Raw genomic sequence first — 24,918 nt, forward strand, 5'->3', positions numbered from 1 at the left:
CAGGAGTCCATTCGTCGAGCCCCCCGGTCTGCGGGCCTAGGGGCCTGTGACTAGGTCTGCTGCCCCGGGGTTGGGGCGTTGAGAAGGCTTGTGGCGCCACTGAGGCCTCTTGCGGACCGTCCCTGCTGACTGTGCTACGCTGTCGCCCTACCGGGCTTAGAGGCGCCGTTCCCATCGGTTGCCTCCACTGATCGCCCTTCCGGGGCTCCGCGGAGGAGGGGGACTTGTGGCGGCCCTGATTGCCCCCCCCGGGGCATTGGTTGCCCCCGCTGCTGCCCCCAACAGGGATAGTCTGGCCGCCGTGGGCGCGCCGAGGGACTTGTGCTTGGCCAGCCGGCGCCTCGACCGGGCCCTGCACTGTGGGGCACTGCGTTTGAAGGATACCCCCCCCCCCCTCCCCCGCTGCCTTGGCGCACCCGCTTGGGCTACTGCTGATCCTCCCCTGATCTCCCTCTTGGCAACGACTCCCCGTGTCCCTGACGCCCTGCTGTGGATCTCCGGCTGCCTGTGCCACCCCCCCCCCCAGAACCGGATAGCGGGGCCCTCCGAGGGATCGTGCGGCGCGGCCGCTGGACTGGGCGCCTGCCACTGCGGTGTCCCCCCGGCCCGGGCCACTTGGACGAGCCATGGTCAGGGGAAAGAATCCGCAACCCGCGGTCCCCTCCTCTCAATTGCATATAGACCAATTCGCCAAGACGGACCAGGGCCCCGGCACCGGCCCCCCTCCACCCTCCGGTGTCGATGGAGGGGACTTGTCGACGATCCTACAGGCTATCACCGCCTCCCAAACATCGGTGGAGGCCAAAATTGGGGAGGTACGGGTTGACGTTGCCTTAATCCGACAGGACCTTAGAAATGCCACAGCGCGGAGTCCCGAATCTCTACGAATGAGGATGACCTGGCTACTCTCAAGACTCAGGTGGCCCGCCTTCAAACCCTGACGTCCAATCTCCATCGTAGGGCGGAGGACGCGGAAAACCGGGCGCGACGGAACAACTTACGTCTCGTGAGCTTTCCTGAGGGGGTGGAGAAGGGCCCGGTGGCTGACTTCCTGGAGGTCTGGTTCCGCTCCTGGATGCCAGCGGAGAAACATTCCTCCTGGTTCGCCATAGAGAGGGCCCATCGTTCTCTGGCGCCCCGGAAGCCCTGCCAGACCCTTCATTCTCCGCATCTTTAACTTCCGAGACCGGGATGCCATCCCGAGTGCGGCCAGGGACCTAGGCCCACTAAGATTCCAGAACTCCACGATTATGGTCTTCCCGGACTACTCAAGGGAGGTCCAATCCCAAAGGAAATCTTATGATGCTGTCAAACAGAAACTCAGGGCGTTGGGCCTGAGATACGGCGTCGTGTCCCCCGCACGGCTCAAGGTTATATTCCAGGGCAAATCCTACTTCTTCGATACCCCGCAGGCCACCTGGACTTGGCTCACGGAGAAACGACCCCTTCTGCCGCGGTGGACACATTCCCCCACCAGAGGATCCGACGCACGCCCTCCACCTGAAGGGCCTAAGCCGCGGCGGCGCCGGACCGGGTCCCGCAGACGAGGCCACAGAAGCTTCCTACTCACCTGAGGGGACATGGCGGCGACCGTCTCTTCCCCCACGAACCGCCGCTCTCCTCCAGAAGTGGGGTCCTCCTCTGCTACTGCCCCAGCTGACCCCCTTGTTTCGGACATGTGCCAGCGTAAATCTAGGTCGGATTCGGACCTGTCCGGCAACCCGGTGATCCGGGACTCTCCACTGGAGGCAGAGGCCTGAAGCTGGCTTGGTGATGTGTTGCTGCCAGAGGTCGCCAGTGCGGCCGAGCTGCAGGGGGCGCTTGCCCGGGTCCTCCCGGGGGCCCGGTGGGGTGGCTGCCCAACTGGGGGTCCGACCCGCAACCGGAAATATGTCTCACTCACGTTTCCCCTCCCACCTAGGCTTTGCCTTCAATCCTTTCTTCTTTCTTCCCTCCTGCTCTCTCCTTTCTCCCTACGCCAGCCCCTCTCTCTCATCTGTCTTTCTGTCACGCTGTCCTGGATGTTTCTGCAGATAACGGTCAATGTATTGGGTTATTCATTGCCTTTAGATGTTTACGGCTGTTACTCATCCGTCACTACGGAGGGGGGGGGGGGGTCCTCCCTTGATTGACTTTGGACTAGTGCCACTGCTCCCGACTAATCGTTTTAGTTTAGTTTCTGTCCTCTGCTGAGGTTTTTCTTCATTTTGGGGTGTTGTTCTTTCGGGCGACAGATGCTTCTTGTTATGAAGTGTAGGGTGGGGGGTGTTGGGGGGGTTGGAGGGGGGAGCGTGGTCTACCTGTGGTCACTGGTTCTGCCCACTTGTGGGCTGTTACTTTCATGTTGATATTGTGCAGGCACTTTTCGGCTTACATAGCTTCCGCTCCCGAGCGGCAGGTAGCAGCTCTTCCTACATCTGTTCTATTACGGGTCAGCTCTGCCCGACATTCACCAGTGGCATATTGGGGCTCTGGCAACTCTGGGTCCCCCCTGGGCCGTCTGAGGAATTGTCAGCGAGCTGCCTTCCCCCCACCTCCATGTCCCTCTGCAGCCCTGGATGCGCAGCGTACCCCGCTCCCTGGTCCCGAAACGAGATGCTGGGTCCTACCCCTCCGGCACGCTCCACTGCTACCCTCGCGCCCTCCTACATCCCTCCCTTTCCCGATGGCGTACTCCATAGATAGGCCCCTCCACGTTCTCTCCTGGAACGTTAATGGTCTCCTTGACCGCATCAAGCGCACAGCGGTCCTCCGAGCTGCGCAGCGCCCTTCAGCTGATGTACTTCCTTCTCCAAGAGACCCACCTCCTGGGTACTCAATGTCATTTCCTAGCTCGCTACGGATTCGCGACGGCCTGGCACTCCAGCTTCCAGCACGGGTCCCGGGGAGTGGCGATTCTGCTTCGGAGAGGTCTCCCCTTCACCCAGACAAAAGCTTACCATGATCCACTTGGGCGATAAGTTGCGGTCTCGGGTGTACAGGAAGGCTGTCCTCTGAACATCCTGGTGGTATATGTCCCTCCCGCCCTCCGACCCCCGACGCTGCGCTCCCTCACGCAAGTTCTTTCCGACTTCCCACCCGGCCTTACCATGGTAGGCGGCGACTTCAACGCTGTCATGCAGCCGGAGCGGCATACGTCGGGCCCCCCTTCGGCAAACCGTTCCTCCTCCGCGGAGGCCCTCTCGTATTGGGCGTCCGCCCTGGGCTCTGTGACGTCTGGCAGGTGTGGAACCCACGGAAGACACAATACACTCATACTTTGACCTCCCACCACACCCACTCTCGCATAGACCTTCTCCTGCTCCCGGCCACGGACTGCCGCTTGGTTTCCGAGGCGAGCATCTTGCCACAAGGACTATCGGATCATTCCCCGGTCTCCCTGCGTGTTGGCTCCACCCTGGGGGGACCCCGTGCGATGTGGCGTCTCAATGCCTGGTTCTTGCAAGATCCTGCTCTGGTGGAGGAACTGGGGCAGGAACTCACCCGTTATTTCGCCACAAATGAGGGTTCCGTCCCGTCGGCTGGGACCCTATGGGAGGCCGGTAAAGCGGTGATCCGTGGAGTGGCGAGGGGGCTGGTCCACGCCAAGCGAGCGGCTCGGCTGGCCCGCCTTGCAGACTTGGAGTCCCGAGCAGCCCAGCTCGAGGCTGACCTGGCTGGGAGCGGTCGAGGGGACCCCACCCGGCAATTGGCGCTGATCCGGGAGGAAATTCGCCAGATCTTGCTTGATTCGGCCCAACAACTGTGGCGCTCGTCGGTGGTGCGGATCTATGGTTGGGGAGATAAAAATGGTAAACTCCTTCACAACCTGGTCTCCTACCCTAGGATCCACTGTGTTATCCCGGAGATTCGCGCTCCGGACGGCACCCTCCTGGTTACATCCGGGGCCGTAGCGGGAGCCTTCGCTGATTTTTGCACTCTCCTATAAGCGGTGCGCCCTCAGGAGGCGCTCTTACCCACCCTTTTGGACGGAGCCGGCATCCGCTTGTCCTCTCTTGCGCCGGAGGATGCAGAATCCCTGGAACGACCCTTCTCACTGAAGGAAGTCTTGGAGGCTATCCCTATTCTGAACTGGGGAAAAACGCCGAGCCCAGACGGATTCCCTCTGTAGTTTTATGCGGCCTTTAGGGACACTTTGGCCCCCCAGCTGTTACATCTCTTCCGTCATGTGATAGAGAAGGGCGCCTTCCCTCCCGAGTCGGATTTGGCCACAATTGTGGTCATTCCTAAGACCCACCCCCACTCGGCGAACTGTGCGGACTTCCGCCCCATATCACTTATCAATAACGAGCTCAAGCTCTTCGCCAATTACTGGCCCAGAGGCTTAAGCCCCTCCTTCAGGGCCTTGTTCTTCCGGACCAATGCGGCTTTATGCCGGCCAGAGGAACCCGTCACTGTATCCGCCCCCTCCACCTGGCCCAGGCCCACCGTTACCGCCTCTCTCCATACCTGGCCCTCCTCTTCCTCGATTTTGAGAAAGTCTTCGATACGGTGGGCTTGGATTGTCTGCAGGACGTGCCGAGGGAAATGGGATTGGGCCCCCGGTTCCGCAGCTATATTAGGGTCCTCTATGCGAACCCCAGGGCCCATGTACTAGTCAACGGGACGCTCTCACGGGCGTTCCCGATTCGTAGAGGGACGCGCCAGGGGTGCCCCCTGTCTCCGCTTCTATTCGCGTTAGTGATGGAACCCCTGGCGACGCTCATCCGGCACGACCGCCTTATCCGGGGGTGGGCCTGGAATGAGAGTCACATAGATAAGATCGCCCTCTACGCGGACGATGTGCTTCTGTACCTGGCGTACCCGGCAAACTCGGGCCCCAGATGCCTGCAACTCCTCCAAGATTTCGAGCGAGTCTCCGGCCTCCGACTTAACGCGGCCAAGTCCACTCTGGTCCCCCTACACCCCTCCTGAGAGTGTTTGGACTGGCAGTCGTCCATTCCTTGTCGTCATCATTCGGTCAAATACCTGGGGATATGGGTGACTCTTCCTCCGGAGTTGGAGTGGACACTGAACATCGCGCCCCTGGTGACGCGGATGAGATCGGACTTGAAGAAATGGCCTTCCCTTCTTCTTAACCCCCTGGGGCGGAGCACGCTGTTCAAGATGATGATTCTTCCCCGTTTCCTTTACATCCTGCAGAACACCTCCATTCCCCTCCCCCGTCCCTGGTTTCGGGAATTGGACGGCACCCTGTCCAGGTTCCTCTGGGGCGGCGGGCGACTGCGGATCTCCCTCGCGCACGGCCGTGTCCCACCTTACGACGGAGGCCTAGGGGTGACTCATCTCTTCCTCTATTATCTAGCAACCAAACTAATAATCATCCACGACTGGTATGCGGGCGGCTGGTCCGACCCGGCATACCGGGTGGAGCTGGAGGAGACAGACTTCTCTCGGATCCAGGCGTACCTCTACCGATGCCCAATTCCGCAAACTCTGGCCCCCATTACCAGGACGGTCTTGACGGCTTGGCGAACTGCTCTGCGCCACACTGGATGAGACCGCAAACTTACCTGCCAAGTGCCTTTATGGCATGGGAACTGGCTCCGCGAGGTGTCTTTCCTGTGCGGGTTCCATTATTTGCGATCTCATTGGGGTATCAGTGCTCGGGGATGTATGGGTGGGAGACCACGTTCGAACCTTCGCGGACCTGCAGCAGCGCTATGCGCTTCCCCATGCCCAGCACTTCGCTACCTGCAGCTGCGTCACGCCTTCCAAACGCATCTTCCCGCGCCATCTACCCTTCCAGAATTTAGCCCACTGGAGGCCCAAGTAATGATGGGGGACCTGGGGAGAGGGGGATGTCCCGAATATACTGTGCCCTAGTCAATAACAGCCCTGCGTTCCTCGACCACCTTACCGCCCGATGGGAGGAGTGGGTGGGACCCCTGGAGGAGGCCGACTGGAGAGATGCTTTGATGGCCCCACGTACCCGGACCACGTCCTCCAAGCTCCGGCTGGTACAGATATATTACATGCACATGTCCTACCTCACCCCGGAGAGGCTGTTTCGAGCCCGCCTAAGAGCCTCCCTGGACTGCCCTAGGTGTGGATACTCCCTGGCGGATTTTTTCCACATGGTGTGGACGTGGCCGGGGCTGGAGAGGTTTTGGGGGGAGTGGAGAGGGAGTTAACACAGGCCTAGGGGTGGGAGGTCCCTCATGACCAGATTCGGATGCTCCTGGGGGTGTTCGATGGCCTGGATGGTACCAGATCAGACAAACGCCTGCTGGGGACGGCAGTGGCCGTGGCTAAGCGGGACATAGCGCGCCACTGGCTTTGAGACTCAGTAGCGCGGTGAAGGGCTGGAGGAGGGGGGTGGACTGGTGCGGGGCCAAGGAGGAGGCCCTCTGTGAATCCCGGGGTTCACCGGAACGCTTCTCCAGAGTCTGGGGGAAATGGTACAACCAGCAGCCGCCGTAATCCTGGAGCAATGTTTGGTTTCTTGCCCACTTCAAATGTTGTGATCTTGGACTGGATTGCTAATAACTTTTTTTTTTATGTATGATGCTGATTTTCTCCATCTGTGCCTAATGATTGTCGAGCTGCTGCCAATGAACTGTCCTTGTTGTTTCGAAAATGCCAATAAAATTATCCAAAAAAAAATCTGGGTATGAAATTACTGAAAGATTTCAAACAGGTCTCGGCTATACTATTGGCCAATGTTAGAGGTGAAGCAGCATTGGTGGCAATCCGCCAAAAGTTAAAAGAAACCGATATAACAGACCAACCATATGAACTTGCAAGGATCATTGAAAAATCATATGAAGAACTAAGTAGAGATAGTTTGGGTGGGAAACCGTTAAAACCCCAACTAACTGAAAATCCTGAAAAAGTTTTTATTAAAAATAATCTCACTACTCCAAAAGAGAAGTGGCAAAATCCTAAACAAACACTTCCTAAAGAGAAATATTCTCAGTCCAGAGGTAGGGCTCCCCAACGGGAGCCCTCTGAAAAAAGGTATAACCTTAGGAACAGGGATACTTTGAGAAAACCTGAAAGATATCAAGATACTGATACACGTTCCTCTCATACCTTTCAGACTTCCACGCAGAAATCCGAAAGAGGACTATCAGAGCAGAAAGAGGAACGCGTTAAGTCCAAAGAAGAACAGCCCGCTCCAAAAAATAAGAAAGCTCAATTCACTAAGAAGAAGGTAGCAAGCATAAAAATCAAACATGCCGACGATCTTGAGGACACAGCTCAAGAACGGGGAGTGGGCGCAGACAATGCTAGACAGCGCAGCAGAAGTGACCATAGCTCGCAGGATCCTGATGGATCATCTGGAGATAGTGAACTTGAATGAATGCATTCAAGTTGAAACGGCAGATACCAGGGTTAGTGTACCCCACAAGATATATGAAGTAACGCTCCGGATGGAGGGGGACAAAGCTAGAAAAATAAAGGCACTCTTTTGGGAGAAGCTTTCTAAGGGTTATGACATTCTGTTAGCTGAACAAGACTGGCCACCTGAATTTGTCAGGGAGTGCCCACATGGCGAAGAGATAATTATGCCAGCCTTCTCAAATCCTATTCAGATTCATAAAAAATACACATATGCCAGAAAATGGGCTGTGGCCCAGGCTCCAGCATTATATAAAAATCATGTGGGATGGGATGAGCATTCTCCTCGCCATAAAATCCAGTAAAAAAAAAAAATCAACCTACTGCACAAAGGCAGAATCCAGTTAAGCAAGAAGCTAAAAAACAAGTCAGGGAGATTTTAAATCAACTTGAATACCAAGGGGTGATTGAAACATGCACCTCGTCAATGAACAATCCTTTGTTTCCTGTCTCCAAACCAGACAATTCATATTGTCTAGTTTTGGATTAAAGACATTTAAACTCCTGTTGCAAAACATTTGCAGTACAAAATGCACACAGTGCAGCATTAATGAATATCATTGTGCGGAAAAAATATAAAATCACATTAGATATTTCAAATGGGTTTTTCTGTCAAAACATTGCACCTGAAAGCAGGCATTTGACCGCTTTCTCAATTATGGGGACACAGCGACAGTTTTGCCGTCTCCCCCGGGGATTCAAGAATACTCCAGGGTTATTTTCAGCCAGAGTAACAGAGTTACTACAAACGTACGATGATGAGGCATTATCTTAGGTCAATGGCATCTACCTTACAGATGACGACTTGGACAGACACTTGAAAAGAGTGACCACCATAATACTTGAATTCGCTTCTGAAGGGTATAAATTCAATATTAAGAAATCACGAATTGCCCACCTCAGCGTCCTATTCTTAGGGTACGAACTTTCAAGTGAAGGCAAAAGCCTGGCTGCTAATTTTCTAGAGAAATGTGCGCTGCTCCAACCTCCAAAAACACTGAAAAACGTAGTCCATTCTAGGTTTCCTGAATTTTGGAAGAACTTATGTACTAAATTACGCAGAAAGGGTTAAACCTCACTACGAACTAATCAAACCTGATTTCAAACCAACTAATTGGACTCAAACACACACAGAAATTTTGCGTTCAGTGCAAACAGACATGTTAGCAAAAACACATGCAGATTCACGTACCTAACATTTAATGAAGGTGAAAAGGTACTAATAGCTTACAAATCACACTTGTACACACAAGCGGAAGTGAAATACACTTCTACAGAGAAAATTCTGACAGCGGTTCAAACTGCAGTAGCAAAGGAGAGAGCCCTAGCGCAGGGTAAACGCATAATGATCGTTACACCTGTACCTGCCTTTGAGGCAGTGACAAAAGCAAGCATTCCAAATGCTAAGGCTTTACATCCGAGATGGATACAATGGGTTAACTCTCTTGCTGCAACAGACGTTCAATAAGTCTTTGACCCCCTAATTGAAGTCACAAGAATTCCTACAATACGAATACGAATGTCCTCTGCCGCCTCGAATTCTGACTCTAGAACATTACGGCTGTATAATATATACAGACTGATCAGCACAGCCAGCAATTGAGGGTAAACAAGCCTATAGCGCTGCGTGCGCGATTGTTAAAGTTCGCTGGCGCGAAGGTAAATTTCGACCTACGGTCACTACAACTCAATCACTCGGAGACTGTACAGCTCAGTGAGCTGAACTACAGGCTTTCAAGATGGCGCTTGAAAATACCGATCGCGAATTCCCCACACTCAGTGTGCGACTCGTATTTCTGCGTTGAATCTTACAACGAACACTTGCAGAACTGGGTTTGAAATGGTTTCAAAAATTCAAATGGAGGCACAATCAAGCACAAGAAGCTTTGGGAACAAGTAGTTCTTTTACAGAAAGAACTATAAAAGACTCACGTGATTCATACACTGAGTCATCAAGGTGATGGCGTTCACGTTGCAGGGAATTCATTGGCTGATGAGGCCGCAAAGGCAGCTGTGCAAACTCACCTTCTTCACCTTAAAGCACCAGTCATCGCCTGGTTCCTTCCTGGTCACTGGCTAGTGACCCAGCCTCTGTCCCGTCTGCTTTCAGGTTCTTCACATCTCTGATTCACCCTTGGATCCACCCAAACACTGTTCCTCTGGTCGCCTGCAGCACTTCTTTGCAGCTCTCAATAGAAAACAACGATGAAACCCGACATCAAAAGACACCTATACATCCGGCTTATGTGGGTGAGGTAACAGGAGTACACTGGTAGTCCTGAGGGTATTGGCCCTCCTAGTGTCTAAGTCTAAAAGGGTTCCGTCCTAGTCCATCCGTAAGTGTCCTTAAACTGTAACTTTGTAACTTTTACGAACTCCATAAAAAGTCAATGGGAACCCGAGTCTGTGTTTAGACACTGCACACGGCTCCCGTGGGTCTCCTACTTCCTAACCTTTGGTTGCTTAATATAGCACCAGCGATTCTACAGGCCCTAGGTCTGCTTTCTAACTCTCACGTGGTACTTATACCACTTTCTTAGTATATGGTTTGTGAGTTCCCTACGGCATAACTGTATTTGTGCAACTTATCGTATGCTAATTGAGTAACTTGTGATGTACTTCGATCTCTGACCTCATGAAGAGTGCAGAGGGGTTGCGTTAGAAATAAATACATATATATTTGATATATGCCTTGTGTGGTGTTCTTTCATTTGGTACTCAAGAGATTATAATTGGTAAAACAACTTGCTTAATGCGCTCTCTGAAGTCTTCGCCTCGGACTGCTGGTCCATGCTACCACTAGGATAGCTTTATATAAGGTTGACTTTACAGCCCCCATCAATAAAGGTTGCTTAGACTGGTACAAGGTGCCCACTAGAACTAGTGGACATCATATGCCAGGCTAACTTCTCACACAGAAGGCCATAGCAGCACTTGAATTCCTCTACCAACAACATACGGTTCTAGAGGGCATCTATGTTCACCTAGAAATGCTGGCAGTGGTAGCAGGAGCAGAGCAGTACAATCCTGCTCGCTCTGATGCTCCACTGTTGCCCCAAAATGAGCGGACTTCCCACAAATGCCCCTCGTTGATCAGAATGGCACAGCACTATCAGGAAATGCCTGCACTGGAAGAAACAGGAGGTAGGAAGAACATTGAGGACGGGGTGGAATCAGGAGTCGCAGCTTGGTCCAACTCAGCAATAGCACAACAAGAAAGAGCTTTCACAGGCAGATCCAGGGCAGGAAGCATCTACTCACTGCCAAGCTCCTTATCTTGTAGTCCAACACGGAGCAGACCACGACAAAGCAAGCAGGTGGGTTCATTTCCTAGTAAGATTTCAAGTGTGTTAAGGCTTTTGATGCAGAGATCATTGTGTAACCTGCAGATCACAAGTTCCAAACCTAGAAAAATTACTCAGTGAGTAATGCACATGATACACACATCTGCATATATCAGGCATTGCATATGTTTTAAACCTGTAGGTTTTATCTCCACACCTGCACAGTGAACCCCTGCAGTTTTAACTCCAGATCACGAATGCAACAAGAATGTTTCTTGCAAATATGTACATGTAATAAAATGGCAATTCTGACGCATCTAATTCAAGGGGGATCTTTTGCGGAGGAACCGGACGATTGCTGGCAGTACCTACTGCTTGGGGGACCTGGTAGCTGCTTTCCCGCTGTGTTCCCGCCGCTGCACCGCTAAGACCTTCGGTGTGGGCCCCCGTGAGGCGTGCGGGGACAGCGGGACTACAATCCCCACAATTCCTGGCGGCCTGAAGCCGCGCGTGCCAGATCGCGCTAGGAGGTGCATAAATCCTGTCACAGCGCCGCCTCGTGGGACGCCGGGCGAAGGACTAGGCTGGGCTGGGCTGGGCTGGGCCAGCCCTCTAAAGCCATCAATCTTGGGTAAGCGCTCTCACGACCCTCTTATTTTGTTCCTGTTTGTTCTTGACATATACCCCAGGTATGGAGGGGAAGCGCTGCCTTACACCAGCACCTGTAGGGGGAAGATCAACTGGGACCCTCGATGACTTTTTCACAAGAGCAGCCGGAGTTGTGGGCAGAGAAATCGCTCTGACAGAAAAGCGTTTGTCGCTGGAGCTCTTGAGTGCCAAACGCTCCTCTTTAGGGGGCTTGATAAATGCTGTCTCGCCGGCCAACATTGCACCTACTACTCTACTCACTTGCAGCCCTATTGACTTGGAAAAACTTGACTTACAATTTGATTATTTGTCAGGGGACGAAGCTGTTTAGTCTTTGAATGTTTCTTCCTGTAGTAGTGCTTCCTCAGAGGGCTTTTATCCAATTGAACCGAGGAAAAGCCTACAGCCAATAGATACCCAATCGGTTTTAGAAAAAGTATCCTCCTGTCCGATGTTAAATGGTAAAAGGAAGAGGGAGGGCCGTCATGTGGGCAGAAAACCCAAGGTTTCAAGGATCTCAGGCTTTTCAAGTGCATCGTTTGCAAAGAAATCTAGTAATACATCTAAAAAGTTTAAAAAGTCTAATAAAGTCCTGCTAGCTTCTAGTGCCCAAACCAGATAGACGGAAAAAACAGCCACAAAACCCAGGGATGAGGATGAGTTAGTGATATCTTTTTCCAACATGACGCACTTATTGTGTTCTTTTACTCTTCTTCTGATTGAAAGGTTGAAAATTATAAAGATTGATGCCCTGAGTGAACTAGCTAATGACAACACAAGTAGGCTTGATACTTTAGCATTACCTAAGCCTACGTCTGATAGGGGGAATATGCCTAGTACCAATATAGATCCTAAAGTTCCAGCACCAAGCACCATAAACAAGGACCCTATAGGCCGTAAAAGAAATACTGCCCAAACTCTGCTACCATTATCAGGTAAACACCCAGAACTTATTCCACCTATCATACAATCATCTGATATAGATAAGAATAAGGAGGGGGAACTAGTAGAAGCGAGAAAGATAGAACAGGTTTTCTTGCCAGTAATTAATCTCCCGCCAGAATCGGCACCCCTGGTTTTAGTGCTTGTGAACGTCCCTGCTTTAAATGAAGGCACGAGGGAGAACTTTGGCCAATCAAAAAACAAGGCGGTTCATTGGATCACAAACAACACTTCAGAGGGCAATAAAATTTGGCAAGATATCATTATGGCTCGTAGAGTGTCATGGATAGGGAGTACTAAAAAGAACAAAGCAGGGGATTGTATTGTTTTGAATTTTAAAAGATCTGACCCAGTTAGACGTATTTTTAGTGAGATCATGTTTAATGCCAAGTCACAAAGGAGGGGTATTGAGATTATCCCACTTGATTATTTTTACAGGGAGATGAATAGACCTAACCCAAGCAGAGAAAATAACCAGGGTTACAACAGGAACGCTCATAAATTAACTAGACAGGGCTGGGAATATCCCACTAAATTCTATCCAAATCAGTCATGTAGATAAACAGTTGGGCAACCCTCTAGATTTGAAGGGGTTAATTGCTACTCGGTACTGAGTGGGCTAGACTGAGTCGATTGACGACGAACCAATGAAGATAGGGATGCTTTTAGATTGGGTCTAGAAACTGTGGCAGAACGAATTGAGGTGCCGAGTGAGAACGAACCCCACAGGGAAAAGCCCTTGTTGGAGACAGAGGTACCTCAACAGAATGGGACAGAACATCTAGCGGTAGATAGTGAGGGTGACCGGATAACAGGAAATCTCACTAAAGATCCGTCAGGGGTACTCCCACAGAAAGGAACGAGGGTTACCTTTCGGAATATCGCGGGTCTCCGCTCGAAGATAAATAACCCAATTTGGTCCGATTTTATTACGGACAGACATACTTTCCCTCCAGGAGACTTGGTCCCTTGAAGCCATTCACATCAACGGTTTTAAAACATTGCATGTACCAGCAAGCTCTTCTAGACACAGGAGGTGTAAAGGCGGATTGACTGTTTATGTATCAAACCTGATGGAGGTATTACCATTGAAATCGGAGGGTTCGTCTAGTGACTATCAAAATATTGTAATTCAGGTGACTCCCAAGGTCGAGGTAATAATCATCAACATGTATAATAACACTGAAAAGGGGTTGGTAAAGGACATGATAAATACCCTTAACAAGGAAATTAGAACGTTGGTGGGTAATACAGTGAGGGATTCCATTCTGATTTGGGGAGGTGATTTTAACCATCATCTTTGCAAGCAGTATCAGAGTGGTTGTGGTGATCATGAAATGCACTAATGTGAGAATCAACCCCACTTTGAGCACAACGGGGGCGATGCATTTAATGATATGATGGCCTCATTTGACATGGGTTTTGTTAACTTGCAATGTAGCCCCCCGGTGGAGTTTATCCCCACATATGTGGGGAGAGGGCATAGTACGTTGATAGATTTCATCACCATCACCAATTCCCACTCAAACCGGCTAACTGATTTCTCAACATAAACAATAGGGGTGAGTGACCATCTCCCTCTCGGCTTTGGTATACAGCTCCCTGTAAGTAAAGATTGTTCCATGATAGAAAGATTGGCTTGGAAAAGTAATTGTATTTTAAGCAGACAGAATGGGTATGCTCTTAGGTGGTCTCGGAGTAATCCAGAGGTTACAAATAGTAACATAATTAAACAAGCATTTGTGCCTATTAATAGATGTCTTCAGGATGAGGTCTTACACTCGGAGGTTTTGGATTCCTTTTCTGATATCACAAGGATCATTAAAATGAATCTTCTGCATCCTGCTAGAGTCAGGAAACCGTCCAGAAATGGGTGGTTTGACTCAACATGTACAAAAACCCACGTTCAACTTAAGAGGGCGCGGAGTAAAAATCCAAGAATTCAGACAGAAATTATCCAGTGCAAGCGCGAATATAATCTGGCAAGAAAATCCCGGAAACGTAATATAAAGAACAAAGCCTGGGTAAATCTATATGGGGCTTCTTTGAAAAGGGACGGTTCAGCCTTTTGGGCAGCTGTCAAGGCCCCGTTCTTTAATTCGGGGGATAACGCCAGATTGGAAGTGGCAATATCGGAAGATTCATGGATAGACTTCTATGCAGAGGTTTATAACAAGGGTGGTGTGCACAAATTGGCTGATACGGGGAGTAAAACACTGGGGCATGGGGAGGTTGGCTTTATGCCAATTGACCTACAGGTATCAGTAACTGAAATTCGAGATGCCATTGCTCAAAGCAGGGGTAATAAAGCCCCGGGCGCAGATGGTATCCCTATTGATCTATTTAAACATCAGATTGAGCTATGGTCTCCGCTACTTAAGCATGTACTCGATGCTAGCTGTGAACTGGGATTTATAGATACTTGGGCGGAATCAATAATTATCCCCATATTTAAAAAAGGGGACCGGGAAAATCCCTCCTGTTATCGCCCTACATCTCTCCTGGATTCTTTCATGAAAGTTACAGGGAGGGTAGTTTTAAATCGTTTACAACAATGGGCTGATGTTACCAACATCCTATCCCCTGTGCAATATGGGTTCAGGGAGGGTCGGGGCACCCTAGAACAGGTACTAAATTTCTCTATGCTCCTGGGAAAATACACCCAGGCTAAGGAAGGCAAACTTTACGCAGTGTTTGTTGATTTAAGCGCTGCGTTTGATTGTGTTATTCATGACCGCTTATGGCAGATTCTGAGGGACATGAAGGTGGAAGAAGTGGTAATCTCCTTTTTAAGACAACTCTATGCTGGGGCCAGGGCTAAAGTGAGGTTTGACACAAAAGGAGAATGTACCAAGCCTTTCCATGTAAAGCGGGGAGTGAGGCAAGGGTGCGTACTCGCCCCATTTCTTTTTAATCTGTATACCAATGATTTAGAAAAAGAACTAGGGGCTGAAGTACGTGACTCCCCGCAGGTTAACCACCAACAAATTGTGTCCCTCTTGTATGCGAACGATGCCGTGATTATGTCACGGACCCAAAAAGGATTACAAGCGGCCCTGAATACATATTTAAAGTTTATGGATAGTAGGGGCCTTAAACTTAATGTATCTAAAACCTTTGTAATGACGTGTGGAAGACCTAGGAATAAAGATTGTCGTCTATTTGCTGGGAAGGAAAAAATTGCTCCAACCAAATCTTTCTCTTATTTGGGTATTGTTCTTGAAGAAACTGGGTCCTGCGGGTCAGCCATCAGAAACAGGACTATGATGTTCAAGAGAGCTACTGCTGCACTTATGTCGTTCTTTAAAAAGATGGGGAAGAGACCCCCAGAAATTTTGTTAAAAATTTACCAGCCCAAGTGCATTAGCACAGCCATATATGGAGCCGGTATCTGGGGAATTGACAATTGTAATAAAATACAAAAAGGTAGAGAATGTGTTTTTAAGATTTATCCTGGCAATCCCTGTAAGCTCCCCTGTATTCAACTGTCATGCAGAGCTGGGGATTCGATATGTGATTGACTTGATTAGCATGCAACCACTTTTGCTTTGGCATCGAATTTGGACTACTCCTGGCCTTTTGTTAAATAGAAATATCATTAAGGACTGCATGGGGTTGGACAGGGCCAGTAAGATACCTTGGCTGATGTATATTCTTAAATTTACCAGGGATCTAGGAAGACCAGAGTATTACCACCAACCAGATTCACTGCATAAGATTTCAAGAAAGGACTTGAAGCAGATGTGCTGGTATCATGTTGAATCCCTGAGATTAGGTGTGGAAATGAATACAAAACTTGTCATACAGAATCAACTCACCCTAGTGACTTATACTATTCAGCCTTACTTGATTTTTTGTCAGGAGGCCTTTGACCGTTATGTATTAACAAGATTCAGGTTTGATGTCTTTTTTCGTTTAATCTCATTCCCTAAAGTAAATAATTGGGGAAGAAATCTGTGTAAATGCCCTTGTGACAATTTGTCTACCCAATCTACGCTGCATGTAATTTGTTTTTGCACATTTTATATGTTGGAAAGGTCTAGATGGATCAAACCACTTTTAAAAAAACATGGTACTTGGAGGCAATGTTGCCCAGCTTTACTGTTTTTAGTATCCTTAAATGATGTAACTTGTGTGGCCGTTATGCTGGGTTTTTTAAAAAAGTATCTTAAAGAAAAGGAAAAGCTTAATTGTTTGCTAAAATATATGTATTTTTAAATTATTTCGTTAATGTAATGAACGTGTTGCTTTTATGATTTTATGTATTTTAAAGTCGAATAAAGCTTTTTCATATATCAATTCAAACCAAACTTTTTTTGTTTTGAATTAAATGTTTGGTATACAGGTTTTAAGAGCATTTGAGCATCATGCGCTTTTCATCCAATTTTTACTCATTTGTGAAATAGAAGATTCTTTTTACTATGAAGTAATTACATTTCCTCTAAGAGGCATGCACAACTAGCACTTGCTTTACGTTCCCTTATATGTAAGCAATACAAAGCAAGTAATTTATTTCTAATTACATTACCTATTTGGTCTATCTGAACACATGAGTTAATATATTGGTACGAATTAAAATCCTGCGTTGTGTACAGATCCATCATACTTTTAATACCTTAAGTGGTTCATTAATAGGCTCAAGTTCAAGTATGTTATCATTGAACATAATGTAGCATGCCTAACTGAATGTACGCATTCCTTCCAAGTTGTTTGATAAATATATTAGCACTGTTTGAAATTTTACTGGTCCACTGAATTACCTTAAGAGCGTAATCTTTTCCACTTCCAACATCCTGAGCTTCATATACAAAAGCAAATCCACCTAAAAAAATAAAAACTGATTGTTGAACAGAACATGGCATTAACAATTTGATAAACATCCAAACAAGCACACATACAGCAAAACACAACAAACAAAAAACCAATTATTTTCAAATCAGAGGATCCAGAGTAAGTTATCCTTATTTGTGGTCTTCTTCACTGTCCAATCATCTACAAGCCCCAATGCACAAAAGGGAAGCTGAAACCTTTTCATAGCAAATTTTAATTCAGAAAAAAAGTATGCTGCATTTTACACTTAAAACCAAGGACTTCAAATGGGAAAAAAACAATGCAGAGCAATTTAATTATGGTCTGACTACACAACACTCCCACTCCACTTACCCAAGAGCGAACAAATAACAAGCATTTGCAGTGCAATAGGTCTCGCATTTACGAGAGTTTAAGATATTGGCATTGTAAATGACAATGCCTATTTTTGTTTTCCTTTTTTAAAACAAATATAAAAGGCATTGTCATTTACAATGCCAATAGCTTAAACTTGCGTAATTGCAAGACCTATTGCATTGCAAATAGTTGTTTAAGTTTAAAACAGAGCGTGGCGCAGCTTCAAGGACACCGCGATCGGTTTCTTTTATATTTATTTGAACTTTCAAACACCGAGCGCGGTGTCCTTCCTTGAAGCAGGCGCCGTGCTCAGTGTTAAAGTATATATATATATATATATATATATATATATATATATATATATATATATATATATATATATATATATACACAGACAGACACATATATATATACACACATACACATATACACACATATACATACACATACACATATATACTGAGCGGGTGTCCTTGAAGCAACACAGCACTCAGTTTTAAAGCTAAAAAGAAACCGAGCGATGTGTCCTTGAAGTAGCGCCCCGCTTCAAAAAAATGAAGGGGCGTGGCCAAGATGACGACGGAGTAAGACTTCTTTCGAGTCCCTCCGGCGCCGAGCCCAGCTTAGCTTTGTTTAGCACGTTTAGCGGCATGCTCTACGGTCCCACTTGGACTGATTCGGCTCCCTGAAGTGTGGGGGTCAGCTCCGGTGCCACGAACGGGACTTTTGGATGGCTGAACGAGGTCTCTGAAGCGGCGACGCCACGCGGCCCTGTAATCCCCAGCCTAGCGTGTTGGAGGGGCTGGACTTCCGGATCCCAGACGCGGCTGCACAGCGCGGATCCTGAGGCAGAGCGGAGGTGGCTTCGACATTAGCAGCCCCGGCTTTGTTGCCTACCAAGACTGCTAGTAAGGAATTGGAGAGGTGAGACGTCGCTGGAATCGGGGGCCGCGGCCACCACGTGTCCTCCAACGGTGTGGTCCGGCGGAGTGACGGCGCCTTGCCCCCCCCCCCTCCCGCTCTTTACCGATTGCTCCAGCGAAGCTGCTGTGTCGGGTGGCTTCCCCCCCCAGCGACGGTGATCCCCAAGGTGGTGAGATGGGACTTAGCAACGTGTACGGTCCCAGCGACGGCTGAACTGGGCCCGTGGCGCTCTGAGATCTGCAGGCCTGTGATCCCCGGCCTTGCGTTGCTGCCGGGCCCGGTCTTCCTGCGCTGCTGAGGAGAGTGCCGGAGGCAGGCGTGGAGTGGTGACTGGAGGAGTCTACGGATTTTGAGCCTCGGCTTAACGATTGCTGGGGGGACTGTACTGCGTTGGACGCTGCGGGGAGACCACGCTGGAGCGAGGCCTGCTGGAGTGGAAGAGTGGGCGCTTCCAACCCAAGCCTAAGCCAAGCCTAAAGTTGAGGGTCTTTGCGGGGGGAGGTGGTTGGAGACTGGGGGGGAGCTGGACTGAACGGTGGTGGCGTCTGGAATGAATGTGTAGTATGCTTTTATCTCTCTTCATCTGCGTTGATTGTGACCTTGCTTGTCAGGCCTTTAGGAGGGATTGCTAGCTGGGTGGGAGCTGTTGCTGAGCTTGGGTACCCGAGATCTGGGAGTAGTACAGTGATCAGTGGAGACCCGGTGCTGAATGGGGCTTGGGGGTCTGCTTGGCTGCCTTTGGGGGGATGGGGGAGTGGGCAGGTTATCGGGTCGTGCATGCAGGGATGGGTTCTGATTATTTCCCATGCCGCTTAGTATTGGGACTTGGAATGTGAAGGGCCTCAACTCACCCCAGAATCGCCAGAAAATTTGGAAATATCTATCCAATCACCACTTAGATATTGTGGGGCTCCAGGAGACCCACCTGGCGCGTAAAGATGAGCTTCGATTGAGTCATAGGCATTTCCCGCTCATTTATAGATCCTCTGCATCTACGAAACAGAGGGGTGGCACTCCTGTTCCGAGCGTCCCTACACTTCCAACCTATGGGGATCAGCTGTGACAAGGAGGGGCGTTGGCTGATGGTCAAGGAAGTACTTCATGGCACGACCTGTACGTTTGTGGTGGTGTATGTTCCTAACTCGGGGCAGAATGCTTTTCTCCGCGATCTGTTGGACAGGGCGGGGGATTTTGTTGAGGGGCATGTGGTTCTTATGGGGGATTTCAACATGGTATGGGACAAGGACTTGGACAGCTCTCGAGCTCAGAGAGCGGGCACAGGGGTTTTTTCTACTGAGACTCAGAGTATGGTTGGTGACCTTGGTTTGATTGACAGCTGGCGATTCCTGCATCCAGAAACGCGAGACTACACGTTCTTCTCTCATGTTCATCATACCTATTCCCGACTCGATCATATTTTTGTAAGCCAGGCCCTCAGGGGAGATGTCCGGGATTCTAGCGTCTTCCCTCTCTCGGTGTCTGACCATAGCCTACTGGTGCTAGGGCTCCACTGGCCGACTGGAGGGGATGGGGCGAGGAAATGGTATTTTCCGCCGGCGCTTGTTCGGGATGACACCTTCTGCAAGGAACTGCGTAAAGCGATAGGGGAGTTCCTGGCCCTCAACCCGGCTTCGGACACTTCCCTCTTTAATACTTGGGATGTGTGTGTAAGGCCTCCCTGCAGGGCACCTGCCTCAGTCTCAACGCCAACCTCAATAGGTTGAGGAGGAAGGAACGAGAAGACCTAGAAGCGGAGCTGGCTGTTTTAGAGCAAGCCCACAAAACCAATCCGTCTAGATTGACCCTTAGACCACTGACTGCTGTACGGGGCAAATTGAAGGCCCACTATAACAACCGTGCAGAGTTTACCCGGCTTCGGCGTATCTCCTACTCACAGGGGAATAAAATAGGCAAGCACTTGGCTCGTCAGCTTCTGGACAAGAGGGAGAGGGATTATATTGGCGGCATCCTGGACCCCACTGGGTCGTTACACCATAAAGATGTGGAAAAGGCAAATATCTTTGGACATTTTTATGAGGCACTTTATAGTGGTGATTCCCTAGATCAAGCGGCTCAGGATCGCTTTCTGGCTGACCTTCCCATCCCGCGGGTGTCGAAGGAGTGGAATGAACATCTTGCTGCCCCTATCTCCAGATCAGAGGTGTTGGATGCTATTAGGGATCTGAAGCTCCACAAGGCGCCGGGCCCAGATGGCTACACAGCGTTGTTTTACAAATCATTTGCATCGGAGCTTTGTGATTTTTATGTACCCCTCTTCAACGAAATGGCAGCCACGGGACGAACCTCAGGCACTATGGCTGAAGCTGTGATCACAGTGATTCCCAAGCCGGGTAAAGACCTGTCTCACTGCTCGTCATACCGCCCGATAGCTCTTCTCAATGTTGATGCTAAACTATATTCCGCCATCATAGCGCGCAGGCTCCAGGACCTGATGCCGGCCATAATTCACCCGGATCAATCGGGGTTTATTAAGGGCCGTCAGACGCATGACAATCTGAGAAGGGTTATACACCTCATAGAGAAGGCCTCTTGATTAGGTATCCCGGCGGTATTGGTGGGGTTGGATGCGGAAAAGGCCTTTGACCGGGTGGATTGGGGATTCCTGTTCCGCACTCTGGAGGCCTTTGGCTTCTCGCACCACTTTATCACCATGATTCGTGCGAACTACAGCACTTCCAACTCCAGGGTGGTAATTAATGGTCATCGCTCCGCCAGCTTCGCTCACTCCCGGGGAACTAGACAGGGCTGCCCTCTTTCGCCCCTCCTCTTTGCTTTAAGCATTGAACCGCTGGCCCTTGCGCTGTGTGAGAGAGCAGATAAAGGGTATCCCCTTTTCAGGTGAACAGCATAAAATCTCCCTTTTCGCGGACGATGTGTTGCTCTCGTGGGGGACCCGGCTCAATCTCTGCCACACATTCAAACACTGCTGTCCGACTATGAGGAAGTGGCCGCATTTAAAGTTAATTTTGACAAATCGTATGTCTTAAATTTGACGCTCCCGCCGGCCGAGTTGGAGCGACTGCGCCCGCTTACGCCGTTGGCGTGGGCGCCAGCCTCCCTGCTATACCTGGGTGTCCGTTTGACACCTTCTATTGGATCCCTGTTCGCGGCAAATTTCCCTCCTATGCTGTCGGCTGTGCGCGAAGAACTGGACCGCTGGAAGCCGAAATACATCTCTTGGCTGGGCAGGATCCATGCCATTAAGATGGTTCTCCTCCCTAGGTTTTTGTACCTCTTCCAGGCCCTCCCCATCCCTATAGAGATGGACTTCTTCCGGCGCCTTAAGACTCTATTGCTGAAATTCATCTGGCAGGGAGGCCGGGCGCGCCTTTCCTTTGCAACTCTGCGGCGCCCGCGGGAGGAAGGGGGAGTTGGACTCCCTGATATGCACCTGTACTATAAAGCCGCACAGTTGCGGGTGCTGGTGGAATGGTCGCAGCAAGAGTCTGAGAAACACTGGCTGCATATGGACAGAAGTGTGGCTGGAAGGTCGATCTGGGATCTGGCCTGGAAACCCAAAGTTGACAGGGCCAGAAACGCCTACATCAGCACACCCACGGGCACTGTCCTGAAGGTGTGGGCGCGGTAACAGGAGATGAACGCTGGACGACGTTCCCCTCCCCCTTCACTCCTTTGCATTTTAATCCGGCCTTTCCGCCGGCGCTGCAGGAGGGACCGTTTCGACTCTGGAGAGAGGGGGGTTGTAGAGCCCTTACGCACTTGTTTCATGGCACGGAGCCTCTCTCATTTCCTAACTGCATGCGTGACTATAGCCTTTCTTCCAAGGAGTACTTCCGATATGCCCAGCTGATCCACTGGGCTACCTCGACGGGACTGAGAGAAGCAGCAACTAGACCGTTCTCACTCTTCGATGCCTTTCTCTTACGAGCTGCCACGATGTAGGGGACGATTTCCTTTATATATAAACTCTTGCTTCGTACGGTAATCTCTCCTCGTCCCCGCTACATGGACCACTGGGAGGGCCTTCTAGGTAGGGACATAACGGAAGGAGAATGGAAGGGTCTCTGGCGAGACATTAGGACTCACAATCACTCAGTGGACTTACGGGATGCCAATTTTAAAACTATGTTCGATTGGTACCTCTACCCCTAAAAACTTCTTCGCATTTTTCCGGCGACCTCGGACCGCTGCTGGAGGGGCTGTGGTCTGTTGGGAGACTTTAGCCACATTTGGTGGGATTGTCCGATCATACGGCCCTTCTGGACCGAGATTTTGTCTCATATCAAAGACATATTGGGATATCCGATCCCGGATTCCTTGTCCTTTGTCATCTTGGGCCTGCGGGATCCGCTATTGGAGCATCAGATGAAGGCGGACAAACAAATTTTATGGCTCTGTCTGGGAGCGGCTAAGCTTACATTGGCTGCGGCCTGGAAGAAACCGACGGCCCCGGCTCTGTCATTATGGCACGCAAAGCTGTGGAGGTTGATGAGCATGGAGAGAATGGCGGATATCTTCCTGGGCAACTTTAAGAACTATGTTTCGGTGGGGACCTTTGGTCCGATTTCTATCGCGAGGTTTGCCATCTGCGGTCTGCCCATCAGCGCTACCAGCCCTTCACCGTTTCCAGATTTAAGTAAGCTGCGGGATAGCGCGACTATGAGTGAGAATGTATGTTGGCGCCACCACCTTGGGGGGAGGGGGAGTAGTGGGAGGCGGGTTGGGGGTGAGTTGGGGGGGGGTGTTTTGTACTTGTTGCGGCACTGCATAGCTGCTGGAGGATTTTGCTTACCCGGGGGCTCCCGCAACCCTCAAATTTTGCTGGATTGACTTTCCCTTTGGAGGAGGCAGCCGAGGCATTAGGAACCATCTGAATATAAGTCCCTAGACTATTACTGGCTCTCCTTACCTCCGGGACTGCCCAGATTGCTAGAGAACATCGCTGCAGATGCTTATGTCTGAGACTCTTCCCGAATCCTGCATATGTGATACTACAATATTGCCGCCTGTTTTCCTCTATCTTTCTCTCTCTCTCTATGTTTCCTTCTATTTACTATGCAATAAATAAAAATTTTACAAAAAAAAAAAAAATGAGTTACCCCCAAAAAATTTAAACCGAGCGCGGTGTCCCAGAAATGGACCCCGCGCTCGCAATCCCTAAATTGGGCTCATTATGCAAATACCCAAAAAAGCAGCCGCCATTGTCTCCATCAGTGCCAACAAAAATAATGCTCAACCCCCTGGATAAAGCAGGCTGTGTAACTAGCCAAGTAAAAGGTCCAGTCGTTATGGGCAGCAACAAACGGAGACAAGGTGGTACTAACTAGCTCATTTACGAATAAGAAGCCGCCATTTAAGAAGGACAATGACACAAACCCAATGACAAATATGGACGGAGAGTGGGCGGGCTGCTAGTGCATACCCTAATACAGCATGCCTGGCAGAGCGAGCAGCGCATGTGCGCTGCACTAGGCTCGACCTAAACACTCAATAATTAGAACACCGTGGGATACAAAATAACACTCTCTCTTTCAGAGGAGAGGCAGTCGAAAGAGATCAGGCAGGGAGAGATACAACAAGCATTTGCAATGCAATAGGTCTCGCATTAGAAAAGTTTGAGCTTTTAGTATTGTAAATGGCAATGTTTTTTTTTTATGCAGTAGTTAAGTTTTGTTTGTATAAAAATGAGCACCTTGAAGGAGTGAAGGATTTCCAACTAATAATAAAAGCATATACAGACAATAACTAATACACACAAATGGGGAACGGTGCTGTCAGGAAACTGCAAGTAATTTATATACATGCCTTGCAGGGGCACCTTCAGGATGCTTTAGCGTGCTGATTAGGAGGTTATGCCTATTTCTTGGTGCATTTCCACAGAGCACTTTGGTATTGCCCCGCAGCCCTACAGGCCTGTATGCTGCCCCAGGTTGTCTCGTTTTAATTGTCTCACCTTGGCTGCCCCTCCCTCTGACCCAACCTCAGTAGGGGAGCCCCCCACTTTATGACACCTCCAGCTTCACATTGGTCACTTACTTCTGGCTCTATCAGCCCTCATACCGGTCCCTCTCTTATCAAAACAGCCTTTCACGTGAGGATCAGAGCCGCTGGGTAGATTATGGCGGTGCTCCAAGCGCCTGCACGGATACTCATACTGTAGCGTTACTGGCATTATTCGTTTACGACATATATATATACAGTCTGTACTAAGAATGTAAGTGCGGATTAAGTATGTATACATAAATGTATGAAAGTGTACTAAACGAATCATGAGCGTTTACGTCTACACAGACATTCGTTTTACTACACACGCGCATAAAGGGAACCTGCAATGCAGTATTAAGCTGCAGTATCTTCTGCAGTCAGTCCAGCAAGTGGAAAGTGACAGAAAAGTGTTCTTAGAGAGTTTATAACCGCCCACCACCCCCACACAAGCATCATAGTTTCCAGAGTTCAGAGGAATCTACTCTAAGACAAGTATGCACCTCAATTCCTCAATCGGTTCCATAATTCACTTATAAGATACGAACATGCCTTTATTTGCCAGTTTACAAACTGAATTCTCCTTCGTGCGTCAAAATGTTTGTCCCAACTGAATAAGTCCCATGAAGGCAGAAGTGAGCAAATG

General features: G+C 49.5%; 1 protein-coding gene across 4 annotated transcripts in view; it reads right to left on the reverse strand.

Moving 5' to 3' along the window:
- GAK (cyclin G associated kinase) overlaps window positions 1–24,918 on the reverse strand; it is a 1,908,861-nt gene that overhangs the window by 1,809,450 nt on the left and 74,493 nt on the right. For all 4 annotated transcript variants that reach the window (XM_086961822.1, XM_086961820.1, XM_086961821.1 and 1 more), the window contains exon 2: window positions 16,979–17,040. In XM_086961822.1, coding sequence (XP_086817948.1) covers window positions 16,979–17,040 — 62 coding nt within the window. The remainder of the gene's footprint in view (window positions 1–16,978; window positions 17,041–24,918) is intronic.

The sequence above is a fragment of the Lissotriton vulgaris genome, chromosome 3_1 (assembly GCF_964263255.1).
Source record: "Lissotriton vulgaris chromosome 3_1, aLisVul1.2, whole genome shotgun sequence".
In the NCBI taxonomy this organism is placed as follows: domain Eukaryota; kingdom Metazoa; phylum Chordata; class Amphibia; order Caudata; family Salamandridae; genus Lissotriton; species Lissotriton vulgaris.